Below are 25,436 nucleotides of genomic sequence, written 5' to 3'. Positions count from 1 at the left end.
TGTGCGAAGTGCGGTTACCTGAAATACTTGAGGGTACTCCGGGTCCGTCTGTCGCAGTTTTTGCACTAGCTGGTGGTACGCGCCGGCGGTTCTCCGTTCCGCGAAAATTTCACGAGCGTACATGAAGCGCCTGCGCTTCCGTCGGGGCGTACCACCAGGGCCAACAATGGCGGACGGAGCATGCTGGAAAGAAAAAATATACAAAAGCGTGGCGCCTGCTTCCACGTGACAGATTGGCCAATGGGGGACCGGAGGAGGCTGGGGCGATAGGAGGAGTGGAGGAAACGTCGGGGAGAGCGGGGTGGCGGCAAGATCTAGGAATGGCGCGACTTTTGGAAAATTGAGGGGTTTTAGAACGTTTATTTCGTTAGGCTTCGACTCATTCGAAACCGTTATTTTATAGGGTACGCAATGGGACAGCGTAAGCTGAACTAAAACTGTCTCTTTTTGCTGTTTTCTTCCTGTTGCTGTAGCGGCCATGTTCTGGGGCCACAATGGTAACATTATTATGGTTGTGTGCGCTTACATGTGTTGTTCCGTGGGTTTAGTACCGTGGCAAAGGCGTCGTGTTTGCTGAATTGCGTTAGTGCGCGTGTTTTGTACCGCTGCGTTGTCTCTCCCATCTGTTGTTGTGGCCAGATGGGACTGGAAGAGGCAAAAAGCGTGAAACGAGCGCGCATGCAACACCGCACACCTCGCCACGGACGAAGGACGACGTGGGGATATTTTTCCGTCTTCGGTGGATTCATGCTAACGTGTCATCAGACTTAAACCGCTGTGCTTCAGATTATATACGATAAACACATGCACGTCAGCAGGGTCCTTTAGCGGTGCTACGGAAAGTACGGCATACGGTACGGTAAGTTCGTAATACCGTACCGGTCGAAAGCTGCGCATGCGCGAACTTTACCCTACGGAATCACTTTCCGTACGGCATATTATACGGTAAGGAGTCGGTAAGGCTCGGCTGGCGTCGTGTGTCACGAGCCGAGCTGCACCAAGCCAAAACAGTGAGAAGCTGATGTTGGCCACAGAGTCCACGCCGTCAATGTTCAAGTCTCGTGTGCGTTTTTCATGATATGACCAAGGCACGAGTTAACATTAATGTACCTGCTGCGACACGACGAAGTAGCAGCAAGACAGCCCGTCTAACAGGGAGGAAACTTCGGCTGAACTGAACTTGTGGCCGTACCCTTCTGACAAGCGTTTAGTATGCTCCGGCCGAATGAGAAGAAAAAGAATATTAAGAAAACCGAAAATCATCTAAAAGAACTGAAAACAAAAAGTGGGATAACAAGTCACTTCCGGTTAGTGGCACCATCAAGTAACGCCGAGTTTTTATAGCAGTGACTAAGTATATTCTACTTGTCTACTGGTGTAAAGTGCCGGCAGCGGTGCAACTGACCACAAACACCACTATGTAACAAAAATATGTTTCGTGTGTTAATTTTGACACCGGATTAATTTTGACACCATGACGTTCTTTAACTTGTCCCAAAATCTAAGCGCACATGCGCTTTCCATTTCTCTCCCGCCGAAATGCGGCTGCCGCTTTTGGGATCAGATCCGCGACCTCTAGCAATGCCACAGCCGCAAAGTTACCGCGGCGGGCACAGAAATGTTGATTTGACGGTTGACCGATTCCGTTTAACTGGACCCCGCGGTGAGCTTAACTTAATGCGGCTCTGCTTCTGCATGCCCTGCGTAGTACGGCCGCTTCAAATATTTGCATGTTTGTCAGAAATAGCAGCAAGGTACTGTACCTTGCCTTGAACTTGAGCTTATCCAGTTTCCTCGTAACGGTGGTCGTATTGTGGTAGGGTTTCCTTGCCTTCTCAAGTCAGCTTCCCTCCCTCTCTTGTACGGGAACTGCCTCCTCTCCTCCTTCCTCTCTACAGTTCCATCTACATCCCTTCTGGACTCTCGCGTTAGTAGAAAGGGAAGCGCTGCAGTTTCTACAATGCTTCCGAGGGGAGTCACGGATAATTACAGCTGTCAAGAGGCTAATGTAGCCACGCCCAAGGAGCTCCAGAGGACATTTTACACATGCAACGCGGTGGGGTGAAAACGAGTTTCTCGCGTTGCCTTTCCTCTCCGACTCGCCCCTGTCAGGCATACACACGCTCTGAACCACCCCCCGACGCGGTGTGTCGGACAGCAGCAGACACAGCAGCATTCACAGCAGCAGGAAAGTCGAAGAAAGAGGCAGAGGGAGCTTCGCTTTATAAAAGTAACCAATGTACACATGTCAACATGTTATCGCTTTAATATGTTACCAGGTCAGCACTGCACCGAGAAAGAAACATGAGCAGCAGCACAAGCGCCTTTATCCTGTTTTCCAATCTTCGAAGAATCAATGAAATGCCCGTGACTGCCACGTTGGGTAACGCATCCATCCCTAGATTTGGACGAAGCTTGCGCGTTCCAACCCGACGGCCTCTGCGATGGCCGCTGCGGCATCCGCGAGCAGTTGTAGTGGTGGACTCAACGAAGGAACATTTTCATCTCAGGGATTCGAAACCATGGTTTAAGCTCTTACTGCCATTCCGAACAATATATACAAAAAAGTTTTGCCACATTGCTCACACCTCGTAAAGAACACATGGTAGACAGACGCCCTTGTTTTGACGATGGGCAGAGCAAGGGTGGCTTGCCTGCGGGCCTCGCAAGCCCGAAAAAAAAAACGAATTGATTCATTGCGGGTCGTGTTCGGTGCCATATGTTAGTCGTGTATAACGATTTCGAAAACCCAGCGTACTTCATTTAAGAGATCGCTCAGTTCGCCCAAACGATATTGTTGTTGCCAGTCTTTGTCTACGATGCTCGGTAAGGTATAGGAACAATATCGATTTACTCTGGTTACTTTAACGACTTTCGGAAGGTTGATCATGTTTTCTTTCTTGCAAATCCAATTGAAATTGATGCAAATGCTTGCCTGTGTCGTGCGTGTGCTCGCACATTCGCTGAAACTCACGCTAAACCATACGTCTCGCCGATGCAACCTACGTAGAAATGTGGCACCTTCTCGATCGCTGAACAGGTTTGATAGAACCATATGATAGACTGTTTCGTTCACTTTTGTGCAACTTGACAAGCTAGATATGGCACACCCTTCTATCGGCTCGTCTATTCTTCGAGGGAGAAGGAGCAACTGAGCGATCGGTTGGGACTCTTTCATTTGTACTTGCAGTAAGCGTTCGAGACATCGGAGCGACTCGCCGGCGAAGTGTTCCAAGTTCCGAAGGGTGCCTGTCACCTCTGGCAAATGAACACTTTCGGCAGGAGAACCTGCCCCACCTTTTCGAGTCAGACAACTATGCCCTGCTTCCCAATCGAGCATGCGCTTTTGCATCTCAGAGGCCCCGCCGATCGTCTCCGAAAATTTCTGGGCGGCCAGTGCCACGTTGGCATTGAGTGTCTCGAGACTAGCCGCCAGCGCGGCGTTTAACTCCTGCAGCTGAGCGCCTTGGATTCTGGCCGCCTCCGTCAGTTCGTTCAGCTGAGTCTGAAGGACCGGCATCGCGTCCTCGCCGGTACTTGCTGCAGACTTGTCGAGTTCTCGCCTAACTGTGGTGACGTCACCGGAAATGACGACGGCGCCGCTTTTCTGCGATGACTCGGCCAGTGTAACTGACGACAATGCGTTGCTGCAGCCGCCAATGTAATGGGCGGCAAGCTCCGAGTTTCGCACGGTCTCGCCGCACCGTTCGCACGGAAGCACGTGGAAGGAGCACTCTGCCTCGAAGTGTCCCAGGAGTGCCGCCAGGGGGCCCACGAAGTCACAGCCGTGGACTTCGTTCCAGCAGTGGGCCTTGAAAAGAAAGTGGAAGGAGGAGAAACGGGTCGCGGTAAAGAAAATCGTATCTATCACGCTATGTCGTTCTACAAACGTTCTGGGGTTCCCCGCCCATAATGCACGAGAAGTTGTGGTCATTCCCTTTACAAATGAAACCGATACCTAACAGTGATGGGTATTAGGATAGCGGCATTGGTCGCGTTTTCATTCGCGAGATTTTTTCGTCATTTCCTAGTGAGTAGACACGTCAGAATATTTCTCGCCGATTACCACGGAGAGTTATCGAGGCAAGAACACTGCGCAGAAATGGTTATAGCATATCATTAAAGTGTTTTCGTAAGGAGTGTTCCCAATGAACGACAAATGTTTAAAAAGGACAGCTAAGCAACGCTTTGACGTCAGAGTTGCGCATGTAAATACATCATGAGACATATCCGCATACATATAATGCCGTTAAAGGAAGCGAGCAAAACGATGCAAAAGGCAGGATCCTAACGGGGAAAGAGGGTAATCGGGTGGGTGCGGCAACGACTGAAGGTGTGTTGGCGTCGAGGGTGCAGAATTGAGACTGAATGGGTGCCGTGCCCAAGGCCGGTGACACGGCCGTGTGTAAGCCGGCGTGTCAACGGCCATGCGCACATCACCCGTGTTTGCTTTACTGGAGGTCGTGGGCTGTTGTTTGTCTGAAAGATATAAAAAAAGCAGCAGAAAACGGTACTCATGAAGAAAAACTACTGAAATGGAATAAACATAAAAGAAAAAAAACGTTTGCTTATTTAGTGCGTTTGTTTCACCCCTAAGTGTTGTTGCCTATAGTTTAAATTTAGTATCGCGAACAGATTCTACAGGTCCCTTTTAAACTTACGGATAAGGTATGATTCTTTATTTTCTGTCTCGTTCAGAAGAGAAATCTTACTGCAAGATGTAGAGCTTAAGTTCATCAAAGTTATTGCCTCGCTAGTTGAAATGTTGGGCGATGGCTTTGGGAAGCTTTTTAGCTGTGCGCGCGCGTTGTCCGCTTTATCTGACATTCAGCGATTGTTCCGTTTCACCGATCCATTGTTTCTTGCACATCGAACGTTCAAACATAAAGTACAGCCGAACTTGTACAACAAAGCTAGTTTTCACTTTGTGGGCATAACTATTTGCGGTGCTTTAAGCGTCTCGTCCCACGAACAACGCAGTAAACGTATACGAACTCCACAAAGATATAACATACTTTTTAAGACGCATGCGGATGAAGGGGTTCTTTTTCGACAGCCCAGACGTAGGAAAACAGGATAGAAGCTCTTAGACCACATAGGACATGGGGCACCGGAAGCCGAACAGTGCCTAGACGTTCATTCATGCATGAAGCTATTCTCAAAGTAAATTCTCGAGTCAGTGCGGCATTGCCGGAAACGCAATTTGTCCCCCGCTCAGCAGGAAGCCATTAAAGATCTCGCGGGAAGAAATTATATTGTTATAAAACCAGTAGAACAAAGGTGCCAGTATCGTAATCTAGCCTATAGAAAAGTACAAGAATGAGGCCTCGAAACAACTAAGTAACCATTACAGAAAACTCGACACTAACCCAATTTAACACTACAGCAGTGCTGTGCAAAGCCCAATAGCGGAGCTCTAGTCCTGGCAACCAATCAGGCAATCTGAATATCGCTTCATGTTGCGCAGGAAGAAAAACACAGGCCGCTTTTATCTTCTTTCTAAAATACATAGGTCCCCCGTAGAAGAAATATTTACAGCAGAAATTCCAGGTCGGCCTATAGTTTATAAAAACAGTAAAGCTACCGAGCCATCATCTAAATCCTTAAAACACCACCGGTCAAACATACCCACCGCTCTCCCATCTTTGGTTCAAGGCACGCCGCACTTCCTTCAAATTGTTTACGGCATCAATGCCAACCAAACACTTCCCGACCGCGCTATTCTGACTTTTGATGTTTCTGACCTTTACACTAACACACCCATGGGTGAAGAAATTGACGCTGTATCAAAATTTCTGCCAGTCAATCGTGAAACGCACGCTCCTGAAGTTTACCTGTCACTCCTTAGGCGAGTTCTCACGCTCAACTATTTTGAATTCGATTGTATACCGAATTATTCTATATCGAATTATTTCGAATCCATTCACCATCTGTAAACTTTCGGCACTAGCATTAGAACACCATTCGCTCCCACGTCTGCGAACATTTTCATGGGACACCTTGAAGCAGACCTGTCGAATTCATGCCCTTTAAGATCCCCACACCTATCTGCGTTACATTAACGACATACTTATATTATGGGAACAAGGCACAAGCGCGTTAGCCAACTTAATTAGCAATTTCAACCGCTTTCACCGGAGTAATAAATTTGCTGCTCACCACTCTCCTAGTCAAATCAACTTCATCGACACGACGGTCTACATAGAAAGCGGTAAACTGAGAACGACACTTTACCGGAAGCCTAAGGATAGCCAGCAATATTTAGACTGCAACAGTCATCACCCGTGACACCGCAAGCAAGGAATACTTGTCGGACAAGCGAAACGAATAAGAATAATCTGGAACAAAGACAACGATTATATCCACTACCTAAATGAACTTAATGTAATACTAGCAGGAAGAAACTATCCAGAAATTGCTCTCGACAGAGCTTATGATGCCGCGTCTACATCGGAGACAGTTGGAATTAGGTAAGAAATAGCGTATACTAGAATCTCTATAATCTTTGAAATCTTTATAACGAAATATTCTAACGCCCTCCCAAACATAAACAAGATCCTACGAAAATACCACCCAATATTATAAAGTAACAGGCGTCTGAGGAAAGCGTTCCCGGATGTACCAAGGGTCACCTATCGCCGCAATAGAGACGTTAAAGACACAGTGCAAGCAAAATTCAGGTAACATCATTACCCCGTAACAAAAGGATGTCGTCCGAGGTGCAAAACCTGCAGGTTACTTCAAAGTGACATTAAATTAAAATCTAGCTCCACTTATACAAGTTCGGATGCAATTTATATGCTTGAATGTTACTTCTGTAAGAAACAATATATCGGTGAAACGGGACAATGAATGAACGTCAGACTAAATGGACATCGTCCGGACACAGCTAAAAAGCTTCCCAAAGCCGTCGCCGAGCATTTCAACCAATGAAGATATAACTTTGATGAACTTAAACTCCACATGTTTGTCAAACTTACCGTCTGAACGAGAAAGAAAATACAGATAATCATACCTTATCCATAAGTTCAAGATATTGCAACTAATAGGCATAAACGTTTCGAAAGGACCTTTAGAATTTATTCGCTAAGCAAAAGTTCAAGCTATAGGCAACAGCACTTAGCATGGTTGCTTAGTGTCCTTCGTCTTCATTTGTTTTATTTATATATTTATTCCATTTCAGTAAGAGTTTCCTTTTTTTTTCACGGGGACCGTTTTCTGCCGCTCCTTCTATTATCTCTTTCACAAAAACTATAGCCCACGCCCTCCAGCGAAGCAGACAATAGAGCGGTGCTGTGCGGAAAGTTGCACGGCCGTTGACACGCCGTTTGACACGGCCGTGTCACCGGCCTTGTACACAGCACCCCTTTATTCTCAATTCCACGCCCTCGCAGCTAACATATTTTCGGTCGTTGCCGCACCCACCCGCTTACACACTCTCCGCTTAAGAATATTACCCATATATATTGTGCCGAGGAAAGCATTATGTCGCCCTGAAAAAGGAAAGTCTACTTTCGAAACATTGGCTCTCGCTTTTACTTTGTTCTCGTTTTGCTGATAGTCTTCAATTTCCACCTGCTCCCTTGCCCGTGTTTTCCCTGTTTAAAGGAAGTGGTCAGTTTAAAAGAAGTCAACCACCCTAATTCTCTTAGGTCGTTAAACTGCCAAAAAGACAAAAGGACAGCCCGGTGGGCGCCTGCACGACGCGGAAGAGTGGAACCCGCTTGGCCCACACAGCAGCCTACAATATCACCCCAATTTACCCAGTATTAACCCCAAAGCTGCAAACGGCTGATATACTGCCGAAGCTTGCTGTCGCGCGCATTCTGTTGTCTGAACCTTCGACTGGGCGGTGCCGACGGGCAAACGCCATGTTCTTGAAGCACGTAAATATACACTTGTTTGATTACGAACCTGTGTTTCATGGTAATGCGTAATGTTTTTGAAGAGTGCGTATGTATGGGGGGGGGGGGGGGGAAGGCTGCCACAGCATCAAATTTCATGACATTTGCTGCACTTATACGGTTAAAGAAAATCGCGCAGACACAACGAGCATGTTGGAATTATGTGAAGCGACGATTTCGTGAAGTGGACACTGAAATACATGCTACAAATTCGTCCACGACATTCCGGCGACATTGGCGTACTAATAACAGTCTAATGTAATGGCCTTGCGCGGGATGTGGTAGCACCTCCGTGCGGCGTCTGCGCGATGCGCGCTAAGCCATTTTCGGCAGGGGTGCAATCCGTGATGTTCAAATCATTATCCTTCGCTGTAAGATAGAAGAGTTCGCTCTACTTCAGTGCCAGCGGCCGCTTAAAACGCAGTGAGTTCAACGGAAGATCGGTGGCATGAGCGCGACGGTTTGAGCACACCTTTCAAGTACGGAGAACGCAGAGCATGAAGCTCCGACAGAACATCGGTCAAAAGACACATATTCGGGGCACTGCCATAAAACACACCGCTGAGGAAAGAATAGAATCAAGAAAAACTGCACCACTTCCTGTACAGAACGAAAGCATACCCTCATCGGGAACGACATCTTAACTCGTACCCGATTAGAGAGATTCACGAAAAGATCGCGATATACACTGCAACCCTAACGCTGAAAACGCATAGCCTCAGACTTCAGCTCGTTGTTCAAGAAGCGACGCTTGGCGAGTACTGACCGCCAGCTTTTGCTTTCTCCTCTCCGGAAGCTGCACCTTCTGGCATTCGTCCTCGCAGAATGGCTCTCCGTCCAGGGGACAGACGTTTCCGCCATCTTGGGTAACAGAGCCTCGCTGGCACTGGTCGCAGAGGGCGTGACCACAGGGCACCAGGATTGTCGTGGTCGGAATCAGGTGGCAGACACAGCAGGCGTAGCGAGCCGCCACCGGCTCGTCGACGAACCGCGTCGGGCGCCAGTTGACGCCGCTGACCGAGTTGCACACTCGGTGCAGAACTTGCCGTCCGGGACTGAGCATGGTAGCGGTTGAGAGGCAATCGGGAATGACGCCGGGGAGCCGAGGCTGCCGAGGCCACTAAAATGCCAGATCTTTCGGAATCACGTGACAGCAGATAACGCCCTCGTCGGACAGCGCACCCTGGTGAACAACGAGCGTTCTCTAACCGACGGCTTCTGCTCGGCCACGTGTCTGTTTGCGCGCTCACTGTTCGACCGATGAACGGCGATATCGTCCATATGAGACGCACACCACGAGGTAAGACAAACTAAAGTGCCTGTGACGTGGGCTGTGAGTCACGTGACCCGCTGCGCCGACGACGGCGAAAGACGAGGCGGCGCTTCGGCGGCAGGCAGTGTAAACATCGCCCGCAAGACGACACCGCACGGCGGGCGCCGCAAACGTGGGAACGTAGTGGAAAGAATAAACGGCTCTTCCTGTTTGGAATACGAACGTGCCGTTTGTTTTCTCTGCACGCTGCATGCCCACTCGGCTGGTAAGGCAGTGCAACTAATGCCTAGCCGATTTGAATTCCGCTGTACGTAACGGGCGGTACAATTTCGCCACGACCCATCCAAACTCTTGGCTACGAATTTCCCCTACTAATTCTCGCAACAGTCTCCGAGCTTCTGTGGGCTGGGGCGCTATTCTGGACATTCCGCCATTTTCTTCGATCCGTGACGTAGGCGCGACGCAAACAAAATGGCGCTGGTGGCCCCGTTTTGCTTACGTAACGTGACGCCAACTTGACGTTTCGCCTAAGAAACTGAAAGGAAGGCACTGAATGTAGCGTTATCGGTAAAGCAAAACAGTTTTCCTCCGCAGTAAAAATAAAGCAGCTATCTAAAGCGTATGACTATTCGCTTTAGATAGACGATGAAAACGCTTCTCGCTTCCGTCGTCTGCTGCGTACAAGCCGTCGTCTGCTTCAATAGCTAGGATGCGTATCCCCAGAAAATGGATTGAGTCATCGCATGTTGGCGCCAACGCACTTGTTTCTTGCTGGAGACAACATATGCGTCCTACCAGTGGTGATGCGCGCACGTTCTGGGCCACATTATCGCTATCTCGTGAAACGCAAGTGACTTAGCCCGACTCGGCTGGCTGAGAAACGGCCGAATATCACCGATAGCGTTGCGCGCGCCAGAGATATCCACTAGCGCGACGCAAGCGCCGGCGCTGCCATCTCTCGTTCATTTCGCTGGTTACTTGCACCGCGGGAGGAAACTTCAAGGCGCCGCCTTGCGTACATTTCTTTTTATAAATTAGAAAGAGGCCGTTGTCATAACTTTCGATTGTGCGAAAAGGCATTAATATTGCTTACAATAGAAATGCAGCAATGAAAAGTGGGCAACATTGCCGAAAGTTTGCTACGTTGAACCAATATTATTTCGTATAAACGCGTTCTTTTAAGAAATGATGGCCCCTAACACAAATGCCAACACCACCCGAGAGCGATGCAAATACTATGAGCTCGCGTTATGAACAAAAGATTTTCGTGGCGCCAAAAGACGGGGAAAATGGGGCGATACGCATTCCTCTCGGCTGCCATTGCATATGGCTGCTCATTAGCATAATTTGCGCGGCTCGTCGCAGCAAATATTATGGCGGAATATCTCAGCAATGGCGGCCCAGCGCAACGTCACGCATCATCAAAATGACGTTTACGAAACAGCCCTCGCTGTGACGCTCCTCACGAGATATTCCTTCAGCCAATCAGCAAGCTGGCATGGCGCATATCTTGGATCACCACCACATATTCGCGCAGTTGCATATGCGTTGCACTGGCTTCTGCACGCTACCGCTCACATTCTTTTTGAAGCGCTAACATCACAATATATCTGCCAATGACCAAAAATATGTATTAGTCCATAAAATTTGCAGCTCCACGTCACGTTTCGTCATCTTGATGAAAACGCAAAATGACATTTCGCAAAACTTCCGTTTCTCGGCACAAACTTCAAGGCACGTGAGCTCTCCACAGCCAATCGGAGCGTAAACATGGCGGATAATGACAGCCGTGCAGCCGCCATGCGTGTCGAGAATAGCACCCTCGAAATGACAAGTGAATACACTTCGCTAACACGCGCTTCACGTGATCACCGCTAGGTTTCGCGGCGGTGCTCCGGTGTTTTTGGTGGTGGGGAAATAAAGACATACTGTAACGCCCACTAAGTTCATTGGCACCTGAAGGGTGCAGACCTGAACGCAGTCTCTATTAAGCAGTAGTAGCTAAGCTACTACTTCAAATATGGACGACCAACTAGCCCAACAGTCAACTCTTCTATTAAGCAATCACTTTGTGGCCACAATACGTATGAGGTGGCACTAAGAATACGAAAAGGCAGTGATACCGGTTATAATCTCCGCAAACGCTGAAGAGTAGTGAAAATCAACGATCGTGTTGGAATGAAAAAGTGGCTAAACAGCAGGGCGAGTCCATTGTTATTGGTTTTCCGTGGTACGACCACAAATGGGGCAATTCGGAGTGAGAGGGTTATTGAAAGTTTTCGAGTTAGCCAAGCACGAATCAAGAATGGTTTCGAGCAAAGAGTGGGAATGAAGAATAATAATAAACATTCAGCTGGAGTACATTCTGTGCCTCAAAAGCCTGGACAGGCAGATGTAGAAGTTATACGAAAAGAAAAAAAAATGCTGCTGGATACGTGCAATGTAACCGAAGCACAAGTAGGCAGCCAGCGGTCTTCAAAAAGAACTATAGCGCAACAGGTACGGTGTCAACACTAACGACACTAACTTGAATGCACAGGCTCATCCATTCTAAGAGCGGCTCAGCGAGAGCGGCCGATTCTTGAGGCAAATGATGATGACGATAATGATGATTAGAATCCCCCTTGAAACAGGGTAACAGTACGACGACAAATAATCACGCAGCTGCAGTGACACCTGGAGGAATGGCTTCGTGTCGTCTGCTACAGTGTTTGCCAGGTCGTGGCAGACTAGCGTTCAGCTGAAGGGAATGTTCCAACGCGAGCAAATGGTTATTTGTTAAGCCAGGCATCACGCGTAGACAGACGGCCGACAATTTCCCGCCCTAAGCCAAATGAACGGCACAGGCGGCAGCACACTTCTATACTTTCACTGTAAAGAATTTGGCATTTTTTGAATACCGATACAGTGCAGACTACTCGACGTAATATTTTAGCGGCGTCGATGAGGTTCATTGGGCTGAAAGTGTTGAAACACAGGCTGATTATGAGATCATCGTCAGTAACTTACTTTTATGTCCGCTGCAGGGCGAAGGCCTCTCCCAGCCATCTCAAACGACCTCTGCCTTTCGCTACGTGATCCCAACTTGCGCCTGCAAATTTCCTAATTTCAGTAACCCACCAACTTTTCTGCGGTCCTCGACCGCGTTTTCCTTCTCTCGGCACCCATTGTGTAACTATATTAGTCCACCGGTTATATACCCTGCACATACTATGGCATACCGTGGAAAAATGCAAGGCTGGCTTCCTCGCAACTGCTGACATGCTACTGAGAGCGAAATTCTATTTATAGCAAAACAAGTTCGGATCGACCGTAAATAGAGAAGCCGGTGACACGAAGCCACGCCTCCAGCACGATGTGCACCTGGCAGGTTTTGCGTCTATGCGCCGGCGCCCCGGATCCATTGGCGCTCCGTGGAGCGCGTCCCTGCGTTCACCCACGCGTTCGCCCAAAGAATGGGCGAGTGTTCACATCATGGAAGCATACAATGGAAAGTCCATAAAGCATGGCAAGAGCAAGGAACGACATATTAGAAAAGAACAATTGCGCAAAAAAAAGGAGCAGTGGTTCTATTTTGGTGCGACGAAATAGCATATGGGCGCTACACAAGCGCGAGGAAACACTTGAAACAGGGCGAAACCTGCTTCGGCGGCAAGAAAATATCCGTACAAGGCACAGCTTATTGTAATGAACGAGAAGAAGGATGCAGCCAACCCACAAGAAAGCGCGCGCACACACACATGATATATATATATATATATATATATATATATATATATATATATATATATATATATATATATATATATATATATATATATGCACATTCCATTGCATGCACATTCCCACGTGCCGCGTAGTCGCGACTACAGCCGACGACGTGCGATTAGAGTACGCCCGCTAAACCCAGTAACTTGCTCTCTGCGCTATTCGCTTGATTATAATCATTTATTTACACCCTCTCTGAAACAGGATGGTGACAAATAGTCACCTTGCCTGCTTGCGCAAGCACGTATGCTATGCATGCTTCTACTGCGATAGCAATTGTAAGAACACTCCAGGACCGTTTCAGCCATCGACGTCGCCGTGAGGCTCCGTATAAAGTCCAAGGGTGATGACACCGTCGCCGCCCGCCCTATGCTGTATATGCGAGTGAAAGCACGTCAGCGGAGCGGCCACGGCGGCCCAATCCGGCGTGCTTGAGGAAGGAAGGCCTAGAGCAAACGCGCTGTCTTCCGTCGCGCGAAAGGCCGTGTGGGGATGGGAGGCAGAGGGGGGGGGGGCGCAACGTTGTGCTCCGGAAGCAACTTCGTATTTGGCGGCTGGCCACAAGGGAAACTAACGACCGCGGCTCAATCTCGCCCGCTGAAGGGAGGAAAGAGAGGAGGGAAGCGGGGGGAGGGAGAGGGGCGGCTTCGACTCGGCCAACAAGTGCTTACTTTCGGCGGACAGAGTGTGGCGATACGGGCTTGTTGGTCGGTCATCATTCAAAGGTATCTGTATAGCGCAAGAAAACAAATACACAAGAAGATGCTTGTTAATTCAGTTAGTAAGCGAATGTTTATAAGTTTACAGGGCCGAGAAAGCTACTATCCTTACTTCGTATATCTGCCTACTAATTTGCTGTCGCATTAGATGCTTCGCCTTTCGGGCGAAAGTGAGTTTTTTTATGCTAGCATTTTGTGTACCATCTCTCGCAAAAGTCGCATTATTTCTTCAATTCTCCACTCCGCCCTCCTTAGTATGCACGCCTATTAAGCATCGCTTCTTTAAGAATTGGCCGCTAGCCCACGTGCCACGCTGTTTCGCGTAAACGGTAGGGAACGTGATCTTTGGCACATCCAGATCACGTTGAGCTATTTGCATTCGTGACTTGTTTTGTGCGTGATTATGTTGTTCACTGGAGAAGGTGGCCACTGGTAGGGTGAAACCACGGTGGCCATACACCCGGCCTACGTGAAGCCGTCTTCGTCCGCCGCTATCGTTTCGTGTGCGATTAACTTGACTGCCAGTGAAGGTGGCTGCCAGTGGAGTTTGAACAACGGCGAGAACCAGTGTGCGCGTGTATGATCTATGTGCCCGTCTAGACGGCAAGAAATGAAAGCCGACGCCTCGAGAGGTTTATAAAAACGAGCTGATGCGACACTTCACCAGTCTGCTCCGGGGTCGATAAACGAACGCCGAGCAAGTCCCGGACATATAAGCAGCCCACATCATGCCCCGACACCGAACACCGCCAGCCGCCGTGGAAACCAGCCGCCTACGTCGAGGCGCCGACTTCGAGGGTCACCTACGGGCTGCATCGGCTGGGACGGACTATCGGTGCGCCCGGTTTACTGCATGTCACTTTTGATTCCGTGGACTGTGGACTCTAAACATTTCATTTCCCGATTACTGTTTAGAGATGTTTGTGCCGATGTTAATTGTTGATCTTGCGATTGAACATCGTAATTGTTCAACATTGTTACACCTGTTCTTTGGAATGGTCACTTACATACTTTTTCCGTCTAACATATTCACATCCACTACTTAATAATGCCAGTTTGCTTTGGTGTTGAGAAATTGCATTACATTACGGCCCTTTGCTTGATTTCATCAGGCCTTTGTCTCGTTCACGACGGCAATTGGTGAAAGCCAGACACCACACTCCATCCCCTTATGTCACTACTGCAGGAGGAGCTAACGCATCAAATCCGAGTCGTCACATTATCTGGAGTGCCCGACAGGACGTCTGGTGCAAAGTAGCCGGCTTGAACGGGTGGAGAACCTTGGTGAAGGATCCCCCTTATTTGTAGGAAAATCCCCAGTTTGCAAAAAAGAAAATAAACATTTTTCAACGGGGAATTTTCTGTTAACGCTTCTGCGCATACCGAAAGTTTCTTTCTTACCACAGAGTTAGAAAAGTTGGTATCTGTCGGGACTCAGTTCGGTCTGCCATGAATGGTGCTGAAGCGGGTAGAGAAGGAGCAGGCGAGACAACGGCAGGTAAGGGCTTTGGCTGGAGAGGCAACAGAAAGAGAACGAGAAGCAGCGGAGGGAGAACACACCGCAGCTCCGCAAGGGAGCGCGAGTTGGAAGCGTTACGTCTTAAACTGTAGCTTCAAAAGCTCGAGAGGGAGAATCCAAGTAACGTTAGCAGCACTCAGGAGAGCGGATGCCGACATCGGTTTGAGGCTGAATGCGAGCAGGCTTCTCATGGCGTTAGACGAAAGGTGACCTTGATCATTAGGCCATGCACTACAAACGAAACATGAACCTGGCGTGCAAATGTGCTTTTATTGTAATCAGATCGAACGGCGTCTCTTTGCTAGTCTCTGCTCTCTGCGAGACAGAGTTACGTAGAAATATTACTAGAGGGCACTCCGGCGCTGCGTTGCTTCATCCATCATGGGAACGATAGGAAGTAAATTAATTTGTATGATCTTCGTTCTTCTGAATGGATTCAGACGTTCTTGCGGCTTCATTTATTACGCTTTATCTGCCTTCATTTGCCTAAATTTCAAAGCGCTGCATGCTTTTCTAAGTGCAGAGTATACTGCGCGAACGCGCACAATCCCTACTAATTGCCGCGCCTCAACCTGTCGAGGTGGCCAAATTGAAACGCGCCAAGCTTCTCAAGAGGCTGGCTTGCCCGCAAGAAATTGTCCTATGCCACTTGTCGATGCGTGCGTCCGTGGCGTAATGGTTTCGATATCGGGCTTCAATGCTAAATTGAGGCCCTGTGGTCGAAACCTTCCGTCGGAAAATTTTAGTACTGGTTGTTTATTTGTCACACAGGAATGGGTTAATCACACAGTCAAATAGGCGGCTGACGAAAAGGGTTCTACCTAAATTGAGGACGACGCAACGAGCTATGGAAAGAATGATGGATGTAACGTTAAGGGGATAAGAAGAGAGCAGATTGGGTGAAGGAACAAACACGAGTTAATGAAATCATAGTTGAAGTCAAGAAAAAGAAATGGGCATACGCAGGGCATATAATGAGGAGGGAAGATGACCGATGGTCATTAAGGGTTACGGACTGGATTCCAAGAGAAGGGAAGAAGCAGGGGGCGGCAGAAAGTTAGGTGCGTGGATAAGATTAAGGAATTTGCAGGGACAACATGGCCACAATTAGCACATGACCAGGGTAGTTGGAGAAGTATGGGAAAGGCCTTTGCCCTGCAGTGGGCGTAGCGAGGCTGATGATGATGATGAGGAATCGGTTGCAAATCACGAATTTACAAAGCCCGGAGCCGTTTGTAGCTAGGAGTAAGAAGTATAGGCAAATCCATGTACTTACCAGGATTGAAGGGAATGACAGTCACTGACCAAGACTGATGAATAACCTCACGTTTCGAAACCGCGTACGGGTTACTTGTTCACTGAGTTGGACAGGAAATCGTCATCACTTATATAGCCAGCACGTGACGTAACGAACGTGCGTAAATGGCAGGCATAGTCCCTGGTGTCCTGTTGTTGCCAAAGAAAAGAACATGGCATCCCGACGGCTGCTAGAATCTCTAATCATTCAATCGACGCCAGCTACGATGAACCGGACACCAGGGACTATGCCTGCCATTTACGCACGTTCGTTACGTCACGTGCTGGCTACGTAAGTGACGACGACTTCCTGTCCAACTGAGGGAACAAGGAACCCGCACGCGGTCCCGAAACGTCAGATTATTCATCAGTCTTGGTCAGTGACCGTGATTCCCTTCATTTCCATGCCTGACCAGACGAACTTTCGTCGAACCCTTGATTAAACTTCCCCGGATTCTTAAGCTGGCTGAACCGCCGCCACTGCAGCTGCGGCAGATGAGAGCGCCAGAGGTATCTCTAGTAATTAGCATTATTGCAAGAAGCTATGCTGAGAGGGAAACAGTCAGCAACCTGTACTTCAATATCCACGGCTCTAAGAAGCAGCCATTACCTTGCGCATATCTTGGGATCTAATACAGATAACAGAAGCCTTCGGAGCACGCAAGTAGCGGGAACGCTTCGCCAAAGCCTCGTCACGCCTGCCGAAATGGGTCACGTGACAAAGTGCAGAAGTCGCCCTTACATGCGCTCGATGCTTACGACTCGGAGAGCGAGCAGAGCTTGCGCCTTCGCCAAACCAAAATGCGCTCCAAGTCGCGCACGTACGCGCAAGCACTGCCGCAACAGCTGATCGCCGCGCTGCTGCTTGCCACGTTCAACGTGTGCAAAATTGCTTACCTGTGCAGTTAGTTTATTTGTACCTGCTTGGTCTGTGTGCACTGCAGTATGCACAAATAAAATACCTGCACAGATATAAGCAATTTTCGGCGATCCTGGCGTGGCCGGCGGTGACTCGTCCCGACCTCGCCAGCCACAGCCTCACGCGCTGGTAATACCGAACGTGCATCCGCGTCTTTAGCGCGGCTCAGAACAGCAGAAACGCGCCTGCACCTTATTTGACGATCTAGCAGTGCGCAGGTAGTCTGGGACGAAATATCAGGTAATCTGCGGGTACGGGCCAAACTGCATTCTCGCAGCCTTTAACCATAGAGTTTCTCACTATAACCCCTAGAGGGTAATCTGGGGCCACCGTCTATGGGAGTTTCTTAAGGGGGCACCGTGCCGTCATGGGAATGACGGTATATGTGTCTGCGAGGCTCGTGTTGGCTGGTGTTGTAAGAGGCTTCGTCTAAAACGTGGATATGGCTACGCAAACAACGCGTTCTCAAAGTAAAATCTTCATGAAATGTTTCCATGCACGCATATTACATCTTTACTCACGCACGATGCATGACCAAGCGAAGAAAAGCAAGAACAGACGACCAACTGTTTCAAAGCGAGCGCGAACCTTGTCGTCTGTCCTCCAACTTTATCGGCCCGCTGATACGTTTTACGTAACATATGTAGTCGTACACACAATAACAAGTTCTCATAGTTAAACAAAACATGTTTTCGCGTAATAATAAAGCTAAAACAGCTTTTCACGTGCTGCTTTAGTAGAAAGTGAATCATTGTGACAGACGGAATGGTACTTGCCAAGCGCGTCTTCATGGTGTCCTGTCTCTACGAGAACGATGCCAATCCGAATCCACAATATACCGGCATTCCCATGCATACCACAGCGCAGCAGCGCCAGATTTCCCTCTAGGTAATGTAGTGAGAAACTCTATGCCTTTAACGAAGCAAGCGCCTTCCTTCGAGACGTGGCGTAGCGCATGCGCGGCCTTTCATGCTGGAGTGCCTGCCGCTATGGGCCCATGTCTTGCAAGCGTTGCTGTCGGTATCGCGATGATTGCAGAAGATTACGCCAGGAGGAGCGGTGTCGTTCTCGGGCGCCGGTGTGCGCAGTGCGCCGTCATACGTCGCAGTCGGCCGAAACCGACACCGCTCTCGTAGGGTAATCATATGCAAGCATCACGATTCCAATAGCAGGCAGGCAAGAAATGGGCCTAGGGGAAGGCACGCCTGCGTGAAAGGCCGCGCATGCGCAATGTCATGTCTCGAAAAGAAAGGCGCTTGCTTCGATGAAGGCCGCGAAAATGTAGTTTGGCCCGTGCTCTAAGATCAGATGGTATTTTTTTTTCCCAGAGTGTACTACAACTCTATGATCGAAGGATCCCCGAATACCATTAGTGATTCACGCCAAAATCTCGTGAGGGCCAGCTATAATGTCGGAGCTTTGCACAAATAGCGCGAGTGCTCCTACCACATTGCCCGCTATACTTCTCGTATGCCGACTAAAATGATGCGCTCAGCGTCATCTACCGGCTCTTTTTCGAAAACGCATCGCAAACTGATATCACACTGCAAGAAAATCAGCGGAAAATTGAAACGGGGCGCGCCGCCGAACTGCCATAAAGCGCTTACTGGCTCGCTCTTCTGACTGATGGGGGAAACGACGGCAACCGCGATAGCTCCGCGCGCTACGAAGAAACGCCGCAATCGACGCTACTGTTGTGTTGTAAATTGCCATGAACGTGAAGGACGGAATAACAACGTTTAGTTTTGCTGATTTCCATCGCGATCGTATGAAGGGGAAAGGCGAGAGCGCTGGATACGGGCCGTTGAACCTGTTGGGTAATCGGGTTACTTGCATTCCTCACAACACAGCGGCTCGCATGAGAAAGTGCGACAATTTTGTCCTTCTGTAATTGTGTTGCGTAGCTCTGACGAAGGACCGTGGTAATCAAGCGAAAACTCAAGAATCTGCAGCCGCCACTTCGTTGATAACAGAGAAAAATGACGTTGCGAACCATCCTGCTTATGGGCCATCGATACCTCCATCTTTTAACAGACGTCCGCCTCAGCTTGACTCAACAAGTGGAACGGAGAGATCTGGCAGCTCAGCTTAACCAAACATTTTGGTTCCTTTATGAATTCAAAATTCTGTTCTAGAGCATCGTTGTATCGCGAGCTCATTTCTACTTTCCGTATTTTGTATGTCCTGCGCCGATACAAAACACGCTTCGCAATGTGCTGAGCCCGCTCGACTGCGCTTTTCAAATGTGAGCAATAACGTTGCTGTAGGAGCACTGGATGAGTAATTGCAAAGTAATGCGCGTGTGTAAAGAAAAAGAATGTCGCGTTTATTTACATTTATTTGTGCGCGCTTGTTGCTCGAAGCGTCTGCGAAAAGTTCAAATTAAGGTACTGAGCGATGCTGCAGCTCCTGCGAGAAAGAAAGATGCAGCGGGTAGGCACTGTGGGGAGCTTACTTTCGTTATGATCGCACGCTGTTTGCTGCCTTGGAAAACGTTTTCTGTTTGCTGCCCTGGAAAAGGCTATGGAAGGATTTACTCTCTGTAAATAATTGCGAGACAAAACATTACGATAAAATACATAAAAACATAGGCGATACTTAAGTCTTGTGTTCAGGACATATTCAATAGGAGCCAACTTGAAATGCTTATATTTTATGCTGATATGCCTATAGACAAACCTGATGCTCTCTGTACTTGCGAGTTGCAGCACGCCGAAATAACACTTGAGACTTTATTTTACATTGTACACGTACTTGGCCCTGCTGAGCTTCCTTTCCGAAGCGTGGATGGGCGGAAGAAGCTTCCCAGGTCCTTGATTTTTAGGAAACCGTGCCTCAACAGAAACGAAAGAGACGGGTCCTTTGTGGCCTATGCACCTTCGCTTTCGGACAGCTCTCCTTGCACTACTCAGTTAGCGCCAAGGCTGCGATGGGGGCGCTGGTGACGGGTTTTTCCGCAGCGCCGCCTGGGCAGAGTCTGAGGTCTATCGCACTGGAGCGCGTAGGATTAGGCCTTGCGTGCATGACCTTGGATTCTTCTTGTGGTTCGAGCAATGAGAAACAGAGCTTGCAAGTTGTGCCATGTGACCACGGCGGAAAGCTCCTATGTCCCTCAGCTATCAAAAAAATATTTAACAAATTTCTGACCAGGTTCCACGACACACTATAAGTTACAAAGACGCGCATGCCCATTCCCTCACGCTAGGTTAGACAGGACGCAAGCAGTACACTTCCGATAATTACAAACGGATTGTTACAGAAACCCCAGACTCATGCACGCCATGTATCCACGCATATACACTAGAAACAGATGCACATCGTGTGGCGAGGTTGCCACACTTAATCACATGTTATCGGAATGTCAGCACTTAACAAACAAGTCGGGCAGTGCCGACCCCTCCCTCTCTTCTACACCCAGCCCCCGCTCGCACTGGAAGAGCGCACTGCTCAGCTTGAACCTGACATCACAACTCTGGGCCGTCCAGTGGGCCAGGGAAGCCGCTTCGAGATAAGGTCTCGGAACCGCGTCCGTGGCGGGTGCCCAGACTCACTAAAATGACGCCGGATCTTACCGATTTGAAAATGAAGTTTACGCTGTCTCTCTCGCTCGTTGAGCCCGTTTGCTGCGACAGCATCGAGGTGTCTTAGCCGTAACCACCTTCTTGAGGCGAACAACTTATTTGCGATGCGAACAGTGTTGTCCTCGTCCACAAAGTTTTATTTTGTCTGCAAACGTACTTACCTTCACAAAATACGGGGCCGCGATTGCTAGAAATAACTCTTGCAGATACCTCTTGTAATCTTATTTCGAACTAGAATGCAACGCGTAAGGCAGGGAAAGGTGTTCTCGTTACACAGGTGTTAAACTTCGCTGCGTACGCCTTGCACCAGCGACTAGGCAGAATATGGTTGGTTACTGCACTCATAGTTAACAAAGTACAGTGAACGAAAGGAACGTTTATTTTTTCTCGGGAATTCCAACACGCGGTCAAAGCTCTCGCCGTAGTTGGTGAAATGAAATCACGATTTTTCGAACACATGGTAAACGCCTTGTCGAAGAAAATTTCGCATTAAAACGCTTTCATTCTGACGAAAAGTGCAGCCGTGGTAGATTGCACGAGGGACTTGCGAATCCGTCAAAGAACAGTCAATTCGCGCCGGTCTGAGTTGGGCGCCGTCACTCAGTCGCGCATGGCGATTTCAAATATGTAGCACCCCCTGGAGTAGGGGGGGCACAAATGTTCCAATAGATATACTTGCTGACACTTTTCACTCCCGCTCTGCAAACTTAAATCGGAAGAACCTTCTCTGCCCAGTAGCGATACTCTAATGACTTCCGGAAGTTTGCTATTTTCTGGCTTGCCAATCCAAGTGATCTTGACCACTTTTCCCCACACTTTTACGCGTTCTTTCATTACTTCAGCGCTGACAGCCACTCTAAACCACACGTCTCGCCTGTGCAACCGTATCGGGATGCTGTAACAGGTGCCCACCCACAAAAAGTTTGACAGAAGCGCATGATAAACTACTTCGTTCACTGCTACGCTGTTCGACGCGCGCGTGTCGACACAACCTTCCGTCGCCTCGTCTATTCTGGGCGGAAGCAGGAACAACTGAAGCATCGGTTGCTTGTTATCGCTCTTTGCGACTTGCAGTAAGCTTCCGAGGCACATGACCGACTCGCCAGCCAGGTGTTCCAAATTTCGAAGGATGTCCGTCCCCTGCCGACTACGCGTACTTCCGCCGGAAGAGCTGGCTGCGTCAGTCGCCCCACCTTCTCGGGCCACACGACCTTCCCCGGCCGCCCAGGCGAGCAAGCGCTGTTGCAACTGCGAGTGCTCGCCGAACAGCTCCGATAATTTCTCGGCGGCGAGCGAAACGTTGGCACTCAGCGCCTCTATACTAGATGCGAGCGTGGCGCTTTGCATTCTGGCCGCCTCCGCGCGTTCGTTGACCTGACTCGGAAGCACCGTGATCTCGTCGTCACAAGTGTACCTCACCGACGTTCCGATTTCCCGTCCGGCTGCAGTGACGTCACTGGCAGTGACGACGGTGGTGCCACCTTGTCGCGATGACTCGGCCTGTGCCGCTGATGACAATGCGTTTCTGCAACCACCGATGTAGTGGGCCGGAAGCTTGGTGTTCGGGACGCTCTCGCCGCATCGTTGACACGGAAACGCGTGGAAGGCGCACTCTGCCTCGAAGTGCCGTAGAAGGGTCTCCAGGGTGCCAACAAAATCGCAGCCGTGGACTTCGTTCCAGCAGTGAGCCTTCAAGGAGAAGAAATGGGAAACAGGCGGGACGTAGTGGTGTTAACAAGGTACTCGGCACAATGAGTGTCGGGCAGCTCTTTTACATTGCCTGTGTAGTTAAGGATGTAGTCGTGATATGCAGAAGGTAAGGAGGAATGACGTATTCAGAAAATGACGAGTCGTCATGTTGATAAAATAAGTGCTTTATACGTGGTGCAAATATACGATACCGACGCTGTGAACACTGTAAAAAGTTACAAATAAACATACATAGGGTGTTTTACGTAACTTGTGCGAAGGATCTAAAAGAAAGTGGTTAGCCCTAGCTGAATGAAACCATCTGCATATGGTTTGGCCTCATGTGGCGCTCCTTAGAGTGTGTTTTTATATTCCGCTTAAGTAGATAATTACCTAGGATGAATTAGGCTAGTTTTTTAATAATCACTTCACGGTCAAGTGTGTTTCGTTGTGTTGCAGGGGGATTCAGAAACAAGCGACCCGATTTTCTGTGGCAACCAACATGCTGCGTGGCAATGATTTTCGGCGTTTAAAGAAAGTCCGCCAAGTATGATATAAGCCCACGTGACTGCGCAACGATATGTACTTTGCACTAAAGTGAATATAAAAAAAATTTCCATAGTTCATCTCAGTCACTTAACCGGAATATAAAAATATTCGAAGAAACGCTACATTACGGCAAACCATATTACGTTGGTTTGATTAAGCTGAGGCTAACCACTTTTTTTAAATCCTTGGCACAATTTATGCGAAATACCCTCTATAGACCTAGCTTTCCGAAATGAAGTTCCGTATTTGCTTCCTATCATTGGCCCAGATATTGAGCGCGTTACAGCCGTACTACAGGGGTACTCTTTAAGTACAAGATGATCTACACTTATGTCTACGCGCTCATCTGAACAAGCAAGTACAGATCAGACCGTATATGTGTCGTATGTGTAAAGTAGTACAGAATACACGCTTTTACATATATTTGTTACCAACATCTACACAGAATATCAACCAAGAATATTAACGCAGTAGTGGGATTGTGCCTTTATAAAACACAAGGTTCTGACGAAAACAGCAACCAATTGTTCCTGTTCGCCCATCCATCTCCTTCAGATACATGTGTGATTGCCCGCCGTGGTTGCTCAGTGGCTATGGTGTTGGGCTGGAAAGCACGAGGTCGCGGGGTCGAATCTAGGCTGCGGCTGCAGCATGTTGATGTGGGCGAAGTCCGAAAACATCTGTGTACTTGGATTGAGGTTCTCGTCAAAGAACCGCAGGTGGTCCAAATTTCCGGAGTCCTCCACCACGGCGTGCCTCATAAATCGTGGTTTTAACGCGCAATATTCTATAATTTAGTATTTTTTTTTATCGATGGGACTATAGTTTCCGTGATTTCGAACGGCAGGGTTCTTTCTGTAGTTATTCCGTAGAAATGTAGAATTAAATTTGACTACGACAATCTACCCTTGTCATCATAATGGGTACGGCAGCGGTTGGCTTCCAGAGCCAGACCAATCCAACACTTCCGGAATGGCGACTGAGGCTGAAGCTGAACAGCATCTAAGAGCCTCATTGTAAGAGTGGGCTGCCGATAGCGTTGCGGGAGGTCGGTGGTACGATTAACTTTCGTTGCAAAAAAAAAAAAAACCTAATTGATTTTAGATACTGAAGATGTAAATGCCACATGTCGGAACATCTGATAGGATATTCCAGTGATGAGCAGAAATCACAGTAGCCAGATAAGGAAAGAAATCAAATACTTCAATCTATTCTGTGTTCGGGACTTACGTCGCATGGTGGTGTTTTCGTAAATGCCGCTGAATAATTTCATTGCCTTATGTGTTATTCTGCCTAGCTGATGTTTACGAATAGCGGGTCGTTTCTGTGGCCACAGTTCCCACGTTTCACAGCTGCCATCGAATAAGAAGTTTGTGGGTTGCCTTTTGGCTGGTCTCTTGTCGATATTGGTCACGGAGATTGTTCCTTTGTGCAACATGTAAACTTAAACCGCGTGACCTGGGAGGGAGATATCGAAAGAGAGAAGTTACCTAACACGTAAGAACGTGGGCACCCTATTTCCCCTGCTTGTTAGACGGGAGACAGGGGTCGCGTACTCACCTTCAGGTCGTGCTTTTTCTCAGCTGACAGGTGACAACTGTCGCACTCGTTCCCGCTGAATGGCTTTCCGTCCAGGGGACACACGCTTCCGCCGTCTTCGATGACGCAACCTGCCTGGCACTGCTCGCACAGGGCGTGACCACAGGGCAGTACGATCGTCGTGCTCGGAATCACGTGGCACACGCAGCAGGCGTAGCGAGTCAGCATCAGCTCGTCGACGAACCGCGTCGGGCGCCAGTTGACGCCGCTGACCGAGTCGCACACGCGGTGCAGGTCTCGCCGTACGTGGTCAGGCATCGCAGCGACGGAGCGTCAGTGACTACAGTGAGCAGAGACTTCACCGCAGTAGCTAAGGCGGGCATCTGTTATTAGCACCCACGTGACATCAGATAACGTCCTATCATGACGCGGCCGCAGGAGTGGCGGCGCCTACAGCGAGGAACGATGTCCTTCCAAGAGCCGGCTCATTTTGGCATATGTGGCAGAATTAGTTTCCAAGAGAACGCTCTGACCCGGACAGCAAGAGACAATGACACACGCTAGACTATCAACTGACCTTTTGTCATTGATTTCCTACAATTCTTACGGCACAAGATAGCCAAGGCCTCTTTCTTTATTTGTGTGCGTGTGTATGTGTGCGTGTGTGTGTGTGTCATGCC

General features: G+C 48.8%; 2 protein-coding genes across 2 annotated transcripts; both read right to left on the bottom strand.

Annotated features, from left to right (window-relative positions):
• Window positions 1-2,193: 2,193 nt before the first annotated feature.
• On the bottom strand, window positions 2,194-9,156 carry LOC142558136 (uncharacterized). The gene is made up of 2 exons (XM_075670293.1): window positions 8,671-9,156; window positions 2,194-3,811 (listed from the first exon to the last, which is right to left on the bottom strand). The coding sequence occupies exons 1-2, from the start codon at window positions 8,965-8,967 to the stop codon at window positions 2,723-2,725; spliced, it is 1,386 nt and encodes a 461-aa protein (XP_075526408.1). The 5' UTR covers window positions 8,968-9,156; the 3' UTR covers window positions 2,194-2,722.
• A 12,194-nt stretch (window positions 9,157-21,350) lies between these two features.
• Window positions 21,351-25,226, bottom strand: LOC142558134 (uncharacterized). Its single transcript, XM_075670292.1, has 2 exons — window positions 24,778-25,226; window positions 21,351-22,668 (listed from the first exon to the last, which is right to left on the bottom strand). The coding sequence occupies exons 1-2, from the start codon at window positions 25,072-25,074 to the stop codon at window positions 21,580-21,582; spliced, it is 1,386 nt and encodes a 461-aa protein (XP_075526407.1). The 5' UTR covers window positions 25,075-25,226; the 3' UTR covers window positions 21,351-21,579.
• Window positions 25,227-25,436: the final 210 nt, after the last annotated feature.

This window comes from Dermacentor variabilis, chromosome 9 (assembly GCF_050947875.1).
Source record: "Dermacentor variabilis isolate Ectoservices chromosome 9, ASM5094787v1, whole genome shotgun sequence".
Lineage (NCBI taxonomy): Eukaryota > Metazoa > Arthropoda > Arachnida > Ixodida > Ixodidae > Dermacentor > Dermacentor variabilis.
The sequence above is the reverse complement of the archived record's forward strand: the minus strand, read 5'-3'. Positions and strand labels throughout refer to the sequence as shown.

Excerpts from the sequence above, each read along its gene's own strand:
- LOC142558136 (XM_075670293.1), bottom strand. The coding sequence starts at position 8,967 with ATGCTCAGTCCCGGACGGCAAGTTCTGCACCGAGTGTGCAACTCGGTC. Across the intron at positions 3,812-8,670 it reads GGAGAAAGCAAAAGCTGGCG|GCCCACTGCTGGAACGAAGT; the intron begins GTCAGTACTCGC and ends TTTCTTTTCAAG.
- LOC142558134 (XM_075670292.1), bottom strand. The coding sequence starts at position 25,074 with ATGCCTGACCACGTACGGCGAGACCTGCACCGCGTGTGCGACTCGGTC. Across the intron at positions 22,669-24,777 it reads AGAAAAAGCACGACCTGAAG|GCTCACTGCTGGAACGAAGT; the intron begins GTGAGTACGCGA and ends TTCTCCTTGAAG.